Source organism: Myxine glutinosa, chromosome 7, assembly GCF_964187855.1.
Source record: "Myxine glutinosa chromosome 7, kmMyxGlut1.1, whole genome shotgun sequence".
Classification (NCBI taxonomy): Eukaryota; Metazoa; Chordata; class Myxini; order Myxiniformes; family Myxinidae; genus Myxine; species Myxine glutinosa.
In genome coordinates, this window is record NC_136267.1 from 132,653,274 (window position 1) to 132,668,099 (window position 14,826).

The following is a 14,826-nucleotide window of genomic DNA, read 5'->3' on the forward strand; positions in this document are numbered from 1 at the left end:
TTGAGGGCTTTTATCCATTGTTGGAAGACCAGAAGCAGCATGTCCAAGGTAGAGTAACCTGGTCTGAATCAGATATGATGATCATGATGATCAGGCAGTTTGTGAAGAGGATTTGATGTCTATGGTGATTATTATGGATTCCAAGTCCTTACTGGTGATTAGAAGTAGGCCAAATACCTCAATTCTGTGTTTGCTTCCAAATCTTGAGTCCTCAACCATTCGCTCTCTGTACCCACACACTGGAATTGTGCCCCCCACAGTTCCCATGGAATTGTGCCCCCCATAGGTCCCGTGGAATTGTGCCCCCCATAGGTCCCATGGAATTGTGCCACCCATAGGTCGCGTGGAATTGTGCCACCCATAGGTCCCGTGGAATTGTTCCACCCATAGGTCGCGTGGAATTGTGCCACCCATAGGTCCCGTGGAATTGCGCCGCCCGTAGGTCCCGTGGAATTGCGCCGCCCGTAGGTCCCGTGGAATTGTGCCCGCCCGTAGGTCCCGTGGAATTGTGCCCCCCACAGTTCCCGTGGAATTGTGCCACCCATAGGTCCCGTGGAATTGTGCCACCCATAGGTCCCGTGGAATTGTTCCACCCATAGGGCCCGTGGAATTGTGCCGCCCGCAGGTCCCGTGGAATTGTGCCGCCCGTAGGTCCCGTGGAATTGTGCCGCCCGTAGGTCCCGTGGAATTGTGCCGCCCGTAGGTCCCGTGGAATTGTGCCGCCCGTAGGTCCCGTGGAATTGTGCCGCCCGTAGGTCCCGTGGAATTGTGCCCCCCCACAGTTCCCATGTAATTGTGCCCCTCGCAGTTCCCGTGGAATTGTGCCACCCGTAGGTTCCATGGAATTGTGCCACCCGTAGGTTCCGTGGAATTGTGCCTCCCGTATGTCCCGTGGAATTGTGCCGCCGGCCCCTTGGAATTGTGCCGCCCGTAGGTCTCGTGGAATTGTGCCACCTGCAGGTCCCGTGGAATTGTGCTGCCCGCAGGTCGCATGCACCCAGTTCCTGTGCAATTGTGCCACCCGCAGTTCCCGTGCAATTGTGTCACACGCAGTTGCTGTGGAATTGTGCTGTACACAGTTGCTGTGGAATTATGCAGCCCACAGGTTCCTTGGAATTGTGCCACCTACAAGTCCTATGGAATTGTGCTGCCCGCAGTTCCTGTGCAATTGTGCCGCCCGCAGTTCCTGTGCAATTGTGCCGCCCGCAGTTGCTGTGGAATTGTGCTGTACACAGTTGCTGTGGAATTATGCAGCCCACATGTTCCTTGGAATTGTGCCACCTACAAGTCCTATGGAATTGTGCCGTAAGCAGATCCTGTGGAATTGTGCAGCCCACAAGTCCAGTGGAATTGTGCCACCCATAGGTCCAGTGGAATAGTCCATCCATAAAGATGTGTTCTTCACTTATATAAATTCATTTCCAAAAACACAGACACACAACACAGACACATACACACAGATACACATGGGCGCACACGGGCGCACACACACAAATAGGGGGTTGGGGGAGGAATATAATGCAAGGGTAGTGGCAAATGTAACGTTTCAATAACACAGCAAAAGGGTGAGTGAAGATAAATCACGAAGCTGAGATGATGTGCAAAACAACACGACAAAACTAAGAGAAAATGTCACCATGGGGTATGAACATACCGGCAATTCTGACTCCTCGTACTTCTTTGGTTCTGTGTAACGCAGTTCTTTTCGACTTTCTTTCCTGCAAATATATTTTCAAGCATTGTCGTCACTACAAGTGCCAAAAAATTGGGGGTTTTGGTCTTTTTTAATATTCTATTTTTAAACAAAGGTCATGATTATGAGCTGGATATTTACAGAACAATAAAACTGATGTCACTCCAATGACAAAATGGGGAGAGAGAGGGAAGCACACAACTACACCAGTAGAGAACAAGGAGATTGGGAGAATATGTGGAAGGGAGAGGGCTTGGGGGGAGGGGCAGGGAAAGGGAGTGGGGGTGGTGGGAGAGGGAAAAACAAATGGACACTGACAGGACTTCCAGGAAAGAAGTCAATATTTCAAAAAAGTGGATCTCAGGTGAATTAACAGGGGCAGAAAAGATCAAGGTTTTGGATGGGGGAAGATAAGAGATGGTGGTGAACAGCTGTTTTAAAGACCTGGAGGGCGGAGTGGGATTGAAGAGTGAGGGAGTTTGTTCTGGAGGCGGGAGAAAAGATGAATGAAAGAGTGAAGGTGACCAGAGAGTCTTGATTTTGGCAGTTTCACCAGAAGAGGGCTGCTGTCAGTTCTTGTGCGACCTGTAGGAATATTTGAGGGACAGATCAGAAAAAGCCAGAAGACCAGAAATGAAAACCAGAAAAAGCACAGGGCCCAGAACGCTGCCTTGAGGAACTCCAGCCTGAACAGGAAGGGGAGATTAGAGAAATCCATTCAGGGCCACACGTTGACTACGACCAGAGAGGAAGTCCGCAAGCCATGCATAGAGATTTCCATGGATACCATAGGAGGAGAGTTCGGTGAGCAGTGCGGGGTGCCAGACCGTATTGAAGGCACGTGATATATCAAGGGAGACAGCTCTGATTTCTTGTTTGGCATTGAGGACCTCCATCCATTGTTGAGACAGCAGAAGCAGCATGTCCAGAGTAGAGTGACCTGGTCTGAATCCAAATTGATGATCAGAGATCAAGCTATTGGAGAAGAGGAAGGATTTGATATCAGAAACGATGATTGATTCAATGACCTTGCTGATAATTGGGAGCAGGCTGATTGATCTGTAGTTGCAAGGATCTGTTTTTGCACCTTTCTTGTGTAAAGCGGAAATGTTGGCTGATTTCCAAGCTGATGGCAGATGACCTTGATCAAATGAGAGGGTGAAGAGAACAGAGGGAGGAGAGGGTGTGATGGAGCGGCAGAGCAGGATTTTAGGACCCGTGGGCTGATGCCGTCTGGTCCAGTTGCAGAATCAGAGTTAAGGATTGACAGAAATTTCTCCACCTTGTCAGGAGAGAAGGACACAGTCCAGGAGCAGCTGAGTACGACTAGGTACGGTAGGTACAGAGAGGGATGGGTTTGGGACACGGGGTTTTGTTCACGGGGTTTTGTTCACGGGGTTTTGTTCACGGGGTTTTGTTCACGGGGTTTTGTTCACGGGGTTTTGTTCACGGGGTTTTGGACACGGGGTTTTGGACACGGGGTTTTGGACACGGGGTTTTGGACACGGGGTTTTGGACACGGGGTTTTGGACACGGGGTTTTGGACACGGGGTTTTGGACACGGGGTTTTGGACACGGGGTTTTGGACACGGGGTTTTGGACACGGGGTTTTGGACACGGGGTTTTGGACACGGGGTTTTGGACACGGGGTTTTGGACACGGGGTTTTGGACACGGGGTTTTGGACACGGGGTTTTGGACACGGGGTTTTGGACACGGGGTTTTGGACACGGGGTTTTGGACACGGGGTTTTGGACACGGGGTTTTGGACACGGGGGTTTTGGACACGGGGTTTTGGACACGGGGTTTTGGACACGGGGTTTTGGACACGGGGTTTTGGACACGGGTTTTGGACACGGGTTTTGGACACGAGTTTTGGACACGAGTTTTGGACACAAGGTTCAGTGAATCTACAATTAATGGAGTTGAATGTGTCACTGCTCTCAAATTCCAATCAGGAACCACCAACTGTACTTCCATCTTGATCACACTACCTTGGAAATGCTCCTCTGCCTCAACAATAGATGGATGCTTTGAACCTAAAGTGTGACAATATGGCAAATGACAAATTTCCTCCAACTGGGGGTCCAGGGTCATTCTCAAGTGACGAGCAGATCTCTGCAAATAAGTTGTGAATTACACGGATGGCTTTTTCTCTGCCCTTTCTTCTTTTGCAGACTGGTGTCTGACAGGGCAGCGTCATGTGTCCTCTGCCATTTTGGATTCAATCAGAGGCGTTTGTAAAATTGCCTCCAAGATCATTGTTGACTGATTGCACACTATTTTTGAAGAGTTCCTTCGCCCAAATACAGCTCCTTCCTTGTCTGTTGTTCCAGACAATGTTTATAATATATATATATATATATATAAAAATAAGGCATTTGAACCAACTACTTGGAAAACGACATTCAACTTTTGATAATCGCACATTACAACATTTCGACATGAAGAACATGACTAAATATTCAGTTCTCTTCTGCAGAAACCCTCTGGTTATGAGGTACAGTATTTAAAATTCCCTGACTTTACAGTTGGCCATGGCATGTTCCAGGCCAACCAAAGCTGGTCTTCAAAGCTGCACATCACCTAAGAATTCCCAACAGAATCAATTCATTATTTTGATGCCATCAATTATTTATAGTGTACAAAACATTCTGTCCACAATGTCAATGAGTTTGGCTCTGCTCTATTGGCTGATCCTGCATTGCGTATTGCACCCCTGGAGGTAGTGATAACCAAGACCTTTTATCCTGCTTATTATTTGTCTGTTTGCGTCCCATGTCCATCTAGGCTTCTCTGCTCCACTGTCTATTGATTCGCCTCAATCCTTCAATCTTTGAGCTCTTCCTTACCTTTGTATTTGACGAATAAATCCTTACTTTATCCAGGCTTCATCCCATACTTGATCAGGGGTGCAAGTTGATATTGTCATCAATTAATGACTGAAAGTGAATAAATTAAGCAAGTAAAAGCAAAGCAAAACTAGAACTAAGTCAATAGTGTCCGATCCCCACGTTTCACACCCAAAGCAAAGTTGAAAAATGGCAAAAGGTTCCACCAGAAATGACCCAATATTCAATTTTGAGTTAAAAAAAAATCAGTTTGACCTCTCCCCACCAGCATGAATCTGGGGGTCAAAATGAGGGTCAAAATGTGCCTCTAATTGCATTTTTCTGAATTTGACCTTTTGATCCCGCCCCAGAAAAGCGAGGCCAAAAACGATATTGCTCCATTTTGTTCTTTTTGTATACATTGTCAAAGCTAAGTGGAAGAGCTAGTGCCAGTACACTGAATGGATCTTGGAAGTAACAGGACAAACGGAACAGTAGAGAGAGGAGGAAAACACCAACAGCAGAGTTGAAGGCCAAGATAGTGAGAGACTTGGACAAACAATGGGTGTGAGAAGGAATTGGGGAGGAGGGGGGGGGGGGGAGGGGGCAGGAGAGGATGCATGAAGGTAATGTACAGTTACGGGGCATGTTCACTCTAATCACTCAACATGATCACCCTCGCAGTTCACACACTTTGCCACCGTGAGTGCAACTTGAATATTCTGTAAAAGTCCGTTTCGGTAATTTGAAACCACACTTGCACTTCATGTTGGAATTTGGACTTCAGTATCACTTGCAAATAGTGCCTTCCTCAGTTCCTTCGGAGACCAAACCAAATCAAAACCTGAGGAGGCTAACGCAGGACTGTATGGGGTATGAGTGAGTAACCTCTCACACGTACTTTTTTATTTCCTCAATGTGCAGTCAAGTTGCAGGAAAGTCAAGTGGTCAAGTTGGTTGCAAGTAACGTTGCAAGTTACCGTCAAGTTGCAGGAACATGGATGCTCGACTTTGCCACTCTGGAAAAGTTGAAACGTGTACTTTTTAACAGGTGGAGTGGTCAGCATTGACGATTTCTCCAGGAAGTCTAAAGTCCATCACTACGTGGCGTTGAGCTTTCCACAAGACAGTTTCCATAACCTTCCAAGCAAACCTCGTGGTGTCAATTTTTTTTCTTCTTCTTTGGTGGGGATTCTGGGAGTTACCACTTTATATTCTGCATTTTGGACTTGGATTCCAAAAGATGGAACTGGGTTTTATTCCCCCATCACGCTGTTCAGCAGAATGTCATCTCCCCATGTGCAGCATGTCAGCTTTGGAAGAACTGTGATGAACCTTCACAACAGGTCTTCTCGTGAGCATTTGTCAGAATATTTGGCAACCATCAAGCACAAAGCTTACAGTATCACAAGTTTGCCAATACTTCCTGCACAGCATGATGAATGATGCCAATATATCACAAAACACCAATCTGTCATGTTGAAACATTACTTCTCCATCACGTGCAACATGGACGTGCACCCAACAGTGTGTACCAAACAATACGTACACCAACATTAATAGCACGTACGTGCCCGGGCACACACCGACTCGCACTTTTGTTTCGAAGTGAATATCAAAATTGCTCAGCTTCCCAAGGTGCCGAGTCAACCCAATCATCACAGTGCTTTATAGCTGGAGGAAGGTGTTATTGAGGAACGTGACAAGGTCTTGGACGCAACCAGTGGGATCGTTAGACCCCCGGTAAGGAACTGACACTCACCGAAAGATAACAGTAGAGAGATTGCCAGGTGCTTTTACAAAAAAAAAACAATTGTACATCAGACAACAGAAATATAACTTGACAAACATTCTTTTGTGAAATTTAATTATTCCATCAAAAGAAAATGCTTTGATATACAAAGAGGATTATAAATAACCTTTGGGACGTGTTTTGGGGGCTTAAAATTAAAACGCAAGGCGTGCACATAAACAAATGGACAGACAACCAGGTGGAGAGAGAGAGGGAGAGACATAGAGAGAGAGAGAGAGAGAGAGAGAGTGGGGGGAGAGAGACAGACAGACAGAGAGAGAGAGAGAAAAGACTGCAGACAGAGAGAAGCAGAGAAATATTGAGAAAGAAAGAGAGGCAATCAGAGAGATCGGCAGACAGGGAGAGAGTGAGACAGACAGAGAGATCGGCAGACAGAGATCGGCAGACAGAGTGCGGCAGACAGAGTGCGGCAGACAGAGTGCGGCAGACAGAGTGCGGCAGACAGAGTGCGGCAGACAGAGTGCGGCAGACACAGACAGCAGCAGACAGAGAGAGAGAGAAAAGACTGCAGACAGAGACGAGCAGAGAAACATAGAGAAAGAAAGAGAGGCAATCAGAGAGATCGGCAGACAGGGAGAGAGTGAGACAGACAGAAATCGGTAGACAGATAGTGTGGAAGACACAGATAGCAGCAGACAGGGAGAGACTGAGACAGACACAGAGAGCAGCAGACAGAGAGAGAGAGAGCAAGACAGAGAGAGAGCAAGACAGAGAGAGAGAGCAAGACGGAGAGAGAGCAAGACAGAGAGAGAGAGCAAGACAGAGAGAGCAAGACAGAGAGAGAGCAAGACAGAGAGAGAGAGAGAGAGAGAGCAAGACAGAGAGAGAGCAAGACAGAGAGAGAGCAAGACAGAGAGAGAGCAAGACAGAGAGAGAGCAAGACAGAGAGAGAGCAAGACAGAGAGAGAGCAAGACAGAGAGCGGCAGAGAGCACATCAGAGAAAGGGGCAGACAGAAAGAGGAAGGGAGAGAGAGATGGGCGAGACAGGAAGAGAGAGAGGGAGAGAGAGAAATGAGTGACAGAGACGGAGAGACAATGAGGGAAAGAGAAGGAGAGACAATGAGGGAAAGAGAATGAGAGACAATGAGGGAAAGAGAAGGAGAGACAATGGGTTACAGAGAGGGAGAGACAATGATGGAAAGAGAAGGAGAGACAATAGGTGACAAAGAGGGAGAGACAATGAGGGAAAGAGAAGGAGAAACAATGAGTGACACAGAGGGAGAGACAATGAGGGACGGAGAGGGAAAGACAATAAGTGACGGTGACGGAGAGACAATGTGAGTGACAGAGAGGGAGAGACAATGAGTGACAGATAGGGAGAGACAATGAGTGACAGAGAGGGAGAGACAATGAGGGAAAGAGAGGGGGAGACAATGAGCGACGGAGAGGGAGAGACAATGAGTGACAGAGAGGGAGAGACAATGAGTGACGGTGAGGGAGAGACAATGAGTGACAGAGAAGGAGAGACAATGAGGGACAGAGAGGGAAAGACAATGAGTGACGGAGAGGGAGAGACAATGAGTGACGGTGAGGGAGAGACAATGAGTGACGGCGAGGGAGAGACAATGAGCGACGGTGAGGGAGAGACAATGAATGACAGAGAAGGAGAGACAATGAGCGACAGAGAGGGAGAGAAAATGAGGGACAGAGGGGGAAAGACAATGAGCGACGGAGAGAGAAAGACAATGAGGGACAGAGAAGGAGAGACAATGGGTGACAGAAAGAGAAAGAAAGAAAGAAAGAGAGAAAGAATTAGAGAAAGAGAAAATGAGAGAATGAGAGAATGAGAGAAAAAGAATGAGAGAATGAGAGAAAGAGAGAATGAGAGAGAGAGAGACGCTCACTTTTAGATTTGTTTCTAATCTGCAGCACCCCCTGTTGATAAAAACTGGAAGGACAGCTATCATCAAGAGAAAAGTACACAGGTATCAGCATCCGATGTAATGTTGATACAAACAGGGTTTAGAAAGATGTCACCCAAATTGTTAAAATGCAAACTACAATAGATTGATACACTCTTAAGGAAAGAATGGAAAGATTCAACGTTATCTTCTGTATGTGCACTTAAAGTCTTAAACGATTGTTCTCAAATAAAGTGATGCAATAAATGAGATCCCATATCCTTGGGAAAGTTTGTTTACATTTTCATTTTTTGGCAATACAAACAAAAACAAAAATAACAGACATAAAAAACCTTTTCGGGTCTTTTTTTACAGCGATGATCCCGCGGCCACGACCCTTGCTGCGTGAGGAGCCGTGCTTGATCTTCACACCCATTTTGTCCGGCTTTGTGGGTGCCGGCACCTCGGGTTGCCAGTCAGCGTCTTCATTACCACTGTCTGCAAGATAAGAAGCACCAGAAATGAGCATTTCTTCTAGCAAAGTGCAGAGACCTCCAAGGAGTATTATCACATTTCCTTTCTTGAAACAGCACACGAGTCCACATTTGCCTGAAGACGCATCATCTACCTAAGGAATAATTCACAAGAACGGACAAAAAACTGTGGCGCACTGCAGTGGCTTTTTGGAAACTCTTTAGCAAAGACTGCTTGTGACATGTCTGCTTGGTGCAGCCGTTTCGAGCTTCCTACGGGCAGTAATAACATTCGCATTGTGCTGAGCATGGGAAATGCCACAAATAAAGAAACGGCCCTGCACAAGCAAGCGTCGTTCTCGTTCAAGGAAAAAAAAATTTGAACTACCTGCAATATATTCCACACACCTTTAATACCACTGGCAGACGGATGAGAAGTACAAACCTTCAAGTGCAGGTTGAATGATCTTGGCTGGGAAGGCAATGGTGAAACTTTCTACCACAGACTTTGGTTCCCTGGTCTTCACGCTGCAAGCCACGCACAAAACAAACATAAAATCAACAAAGGAAAACGAAACTCAGAATCGACGCATGGTCTAATGTGCAGTCAATACAAGTGTTGAATGAATAATCCGATTACCCTATGGACAATTACAAAGATGCTCGAACAAGACAGATGCCGGCGGAATGAAAACACAGAAGCAGAAACAGAAAAAAAAGTGTCTAGTACACAGAAACACATTGGTCCTGAATTGAAAACCTGAAAAAGGTGGGAAGAGGGACAAACAGCTTAGACACAATATTAAAATAATGGATAGAAAAAAGCAAGATTGTAGAGATATCACAAAAGATGGTGGGGGGAGAAGGGAGAAATAAAGGTGAGCAGTGAAACTACTAGTCAGGTTCACTATGTTTTTTCGTTCAAAATTTTGGTAGATTAGCAAAACTATACATTTTTGGAATATTCAGAGCATGAGGAATCCAAAAATTAATGTTTACATTTGCGTAGACACCTTTGCGAAAATGACACTCAGGACAGTGATGAAGATCTGTAAAAGCATATTCCTGAACGGTATAGACCTCGTAGATCCTGTGTATAGAACTTATAGTTCAATCTGATACTACCTATAACTTCCTATAACAACCTATAACTTCAAAGGACTTGCACTATCATGTATTATGTAATACAGTTATATCACAAATAAAGACAATGGTTTTCAATTACCTTTGTTTGTTGCTTTTCTATAATCCTGAGCACTATTTTGAGGCCATTATTGGATTCCTTGACCCAGAAAACATAGGATTAGCATATTTAATTAAGTTTGTAGGTTGACTAGAAGCCGAGATCGCGCAAAATATGTATTTTATGGCGGCCATTTTCAAAATCCAAAATGGCGGCCATGCAGGTGTCTGTGCAAATGCCAACATTGATTTTCAGATTCTCCATGCTCTGAAGATTCCAAAAATGTACAGGTTTGCTAATCCCAAATTTTTGAAAGAAATTATATTTGTTAACATAGTGAACCTGACGATCTTCATCACTGTCCTGAGTGTCATTTTCGCAAAGTTGTCTATGCAAATGTAAACATTAATTTTTGGATTCCTCATGCTCTGAATATTCCAAAAATGTATAGTTTTGCTTATCTCCCAAAATTTTGAACGAAATTATATTTGTTAACATAGTGAACCTGACGATACTCGTACATTTGGGAATAACTAGTTATGGGCCGTGTGTGTGTCCCCGTGTGGGTGTCCGTGTGTGTGTGTGTCCGTGTGTGTTTTGGGTGAATATGGATGAATTGGCACGACTGGGAAGGGACAAGACTGAAAGGGCAGAGGGACTAAGGCACATGACATCACACAAGTACAACAGCGACAATTTGTCGACAATGGGAGGATTCACTGCAGGGCATTCCCATGGACCCCCAAAGAAGGAATCTGTGTGTAATGATCAAACATATTTGGATGTTACTGCCGATAAAGCAATAACGAGCTCGGAGGCATTATTTTAATGCACATTTACAGTCACACAAAAAAGCCCTACAATAATATAAAAATGCATCCAAGTTGGTGTCTTTACAGCCCGTTCAGTCTATGTCATCTTGCCCTAGCGCATCAATGGATTTCCACCAAAAACAAAATGCATTCCTTATATAGATATCGTCTTATGCAGAATTAAGGTCTCTCTTTAAAATAATGCATCTACATGTTCAGAAGCATTTCCAAATACAATGCAATTCACGACCCAAAGAGGTTCAATCTAAATGTATGTAAGCATAAACTTTTATTTGGATAGTTTTTCGTTTTGCCTCCCCACTCACCCCTCTCTTCCTGCTTCTCCTCTCCTGCCCCCCTGCCCATGCCCTCCCTCTCTGCACCTTTCTCATATAAATTACAAAAAAAAACATTCAATACGTCAAATGTTCATTCAACACACAGGATTACTTGTTAGGTGAAGTTTTAGTAGAATCTGCAGGTAACTGATGCTGTTGAATAGGCTGTCGGTCCTGAATGTCGGCCTGCAAGTCGGAGTACACCGAGGAGGAAACGACTCTTTTCTGCATCTCGCTTCGCTTTGCCCAAGCATTCTCCCTTGGTTGTGGGGCTGGAACCACTTTGGGAACAGAGGGTTGTTGTTGATTTGACTTAAAGTGTTGGGCCTCCTCTTGTCCTGAGAAGACCTCATGCCCCTCATATGCTTCACTTTCCTTACGAGATTGCCGACCTGAACGCACACAAAAAAGTTCATCTTTGAGGGGCTAACAACCTCCCATTTAGCAAGTCAACAATATCGTCGGCTATTACGCATCGATCAATTTATTGTATTTTGTAGTTTGAAGCTCATTCAAGAACGAAAAACGATAGTCCTGCAGAGAACTGCACAAATTATAAAGATTGCAGGCTTTACACTTCCGAGGTAAGCGGTGAGTGTTGATGTGCTCTACTCGAAGACTGCCCTTACCAGCCTTTCAGTTTTCAGCATGGACTTATCTTTGAACTTTTAAAGAACAATCAGAATGGAGATGCCACACATTGTGAACAAAATGTCGATTGCACACTATGCAGATATCTATATGACTTATATTCCATAGAATCATGCCATTGCACAAACGACCATATATATATATATATATATATATATATATATATATATATATATATATATATATATTGTTACAGATTCGTCACTTGCGTTGTGGTGGTTTGCATCCACTGTAAATATTTCTGATTCCAGGTACTATTATTGTTTTCAAAAGGTATATGGTTCATGAACTGTTTTCAAAAGGTAAAAAAGTTAACATTAAAAGAAACAGGAAACCGGCTCGGGAACCGGACGACGAAGAGGAAGAAGAGAGAAAAGAGGGCGGGCGAGTGAGTCGGACAAGAAGGAGCGGAGCTACTTGCGGTCTGGAGCGAACGTTGGCGAGCAAGAGTCACGAGCGAACTTTCGGGTTTCCGGGAAAGGGATTCCTGCGACAGAGTTGTCATCGCTGTGACCGATCAAACTGCGTGTCAGGTTTTTGGCGGTGGATTCCGAGGAGAATTATCGCCGGGCCGTTACGTCTCAAGAGCGGGTCGTCAGCCATTTTGACTCGCGCAGGACTTGTGCTTCGCTCGTGGTTTCGTCTCTTTCCGACCATTTTCACCGCATTCAGACGTCGATCTGGGCCGTGTGTGTGACGTGGCTTTTTGAAGGTTATTTCGTCCATACCCGAGGGTGTGATCTCTCAGTCGCCTGTAGGGCACCTTTGGATTTCCCAGTCGCCTTGAGGGCGCCTTTGTACAGCTTCGGCTGTGTGGCTGTACTTGCCATCCGCACGGGATTCAGGTCTCGATTGGACATCGTTCTGGCGATCACTGGAGCGAATCAACTTCGTCTTGAAGCCGGGAATAAGAGACATTGGGGAATGTTCTTGTTTCACTCACTTGGAGCACAGCGAGTTATATATTACAAAACTGATGGTACCATCATAGGACATATTGATTGTACTTTTGAATACTATTGTTGTTGAACTGTTATTCTTGTGTGATCTTAATACAATATTTGTTTGTGAGTAACAATTGGGGTGGCTTCTCCATTGATTTTTGACACACAGAATAACACATTTTTCTGCCGTGACTCCTCTCAGGGCTCGGAAGTACACCGTGACCAGGGGGTCGGGGAGGAACACGTAACAGAAATTGGGGGCTCGTCCAATTGGCTCGAGTGCTCGAAATTGGGTCTTTGTCTGGGATTAAATTCCCTAATAACATTCGTCTGGGATAGAATTCCCTAACATTCCCAAAATTCTCAAATTTGGAATTTTTCTAACATTCCCAAATTTTTCAAAAAAAATTGGACAATTCTTTTTTGTGTGAAGGTTAACAGGTGTTAACAGAAAGTCACCATGGTGTTTGACACAAAACAGTTTGTGGCGTCCCCTAATGAGGCACAGTTCCAAGCGTTAAAAAACATCGGAACTCTTGATATTGGCCAGACATTTTAACTTGGAGGTCCAAGTTAATATGAAGAAAGCAGAGATGCAGACATTGGTGGTAGAATCTCTGGTGGGACAAGGAACATGGACAGAGGTAGCCTTCGATTGGCTACCCGAGGAAAAAGAAAATGTGGAGCTCCGAAAAATGGAGATGCAACTGCAGAGCCAGGAAAGGTTAAAAGCAGAGGAAAGGAGAGCTGCAAGGGAACTCGAGGAAAGAAGAGTAGAACGGGAACGAGAACGCGAGGAGAGAAGAACCGAGGAAAGGAGAGCTGAAGAAGAAAGAAGAGCAAAGGAAAGAGCAGAGGAAAAGAGAGCCGAAAGGGAGTTAAAGGAACGTGATATGGAGTATCAGAAGGAAGTTAAACTCAAGGAGCTGGAATTAATGGGAGAACGGGGAGAAGTAGCATCCATGCCGGCTGGTTCGACAACTAGTCAGAACACCTGGGATGTTGGTAGGCATGTGAGGCTGGTTCCACCCTTCAATGAAAAGGAGGTAGCCAAGTTTTTTTTTACACTTTGAGAAAGTGGCTCAAATGCTAAAATGTCCTGTGGGGTCCTGGACTATGTTAGTGCACAGTGTTTTGGTGGGTAAAGCTCAAGATATATTTTCGGCTTTACCGATTGACCAATGTGTAGATTATGAGAAAGTGAAGAAAGCCATTCTCAAAGCCTATGAATTGGTCCCTGAAGCTTACCGGCAAAAATTCCGGAATGCCAGGAAGAGGGAGGGTGAGACCCATGTGGAGTTTGCCAGAATGAAGGAAACCATGTTTGATCGGTGGTGTGATTCGAAGGGGATTGGGAAAGACTTCAACCTGTTGCGACAATTGATCTTGGTGGAGGAATTCAAACAGTGTGTCCACAAGGACATTAAAGTACATCTGGAGGAAAAGAAGGTACCAGAGTTGTATGAGGCAGCAACCGTGGCAGATGACTCTGCCTTGACACACAGGATGGGGTTCCACACACCTAACTTCCCGCCTAGAGTTCGCCAGGGGAGTTATGGTACATCCGGTGTGGAAAAGGAATATTCATGGGGGCGGCCTGGAGATGACAATGAGGACAAATCTGATACCGCGACTTTTAGGGATCAGAAGACTACAGTTCCAAGACAGACTTATCTTCCGGGGGGCTTGAGGCAGACCACGAGTTTTTCCTCCGGGCCTACTTGCGCTTTTTGCAAGAAACCTGGACACTTGATGTCCCAATGTTATGCCCTGGAAAGGAAAAATCATGAGCGGAGTCAGAGTAGTATAACTCCGAATGCATTGGCAAATGCAAGGAATCGTCCTTGGAGGGCAGTGCCTTGTGAAGGTTCCCATGCCAAAGTTACGGCATCACAGAACGACCTTGTTCAAGAGGGTTACAAACCTTTTATTTCAGAGGGGTTTGTGTCACTGGATAGAAACTTGACTAACCAGAGACCTGTTAGGGTATTGAGGGACACAGGAGCACATCAATCTTTAATGCTGGAAGGCATTTTGCCATTGTCAGAGAAGACGGCAACTGGTGTGAATGTTCTTTTACAGGGGGTTGGTGGCTGTGTTAAAGCCCCACTTCATGTCATCCATTTGAAGTCAGATTTGGTGTCAGGACCGGTCACCGTAGGTTTACAAGCCACTCTTCCTGTAGAGGGAATATTTTTTGTTGTCGGGAATGATTTGGCCGGTGGTCAAGTTTCTGGTAACCCGATG

At 45.3% G+C, this 14,826-nt stretch overlaps 1 protein-coding gene across 9 annotated transcripts in view; it reads right to left on the minus strand.

Annotated features, from left to right (window-relative positions):
• The window catches only part of EIF4B (eukaryotic translation initiation factor 4B), a 193,464-nt gene that overhangs the window by 29,648 nt on the left and 148,990 nt on the right, over positions 1 to 14,826 (minus strand). For 6 of the 9 annotated variants that reach the window (XM_078782302.1, XM_068123243.2, XM_078782303.1 and 3 more), the window contains 4 exons: positions 11,097 to 11,376; positions 9,097 to 9,179; positions 8,532 to 8,676; positions 1,655 to 1,718 (listed from right to left, as the gene is read on the minus strand). In XM_078782302.1, the coding sequence (XP_078638428.1) occupies positions 1,655 to 1,718; positions 8,532 to 8,676; positions 9,097 to 9,179; positions 11,097 to 11,376 (572 nt within the window). The remainder of the gene's footprint in view (positions 1 to 1,654; positions 1,719 to 8,531; positions 8,677 to 9,096; positions 9,180 to 11,096; positions 11,377 to 14,826) is intronic. The other 3 variants (XM_068123240.2, XM_068123239.2, XM_068123242.2) reach the window with 1 other exon arrangement.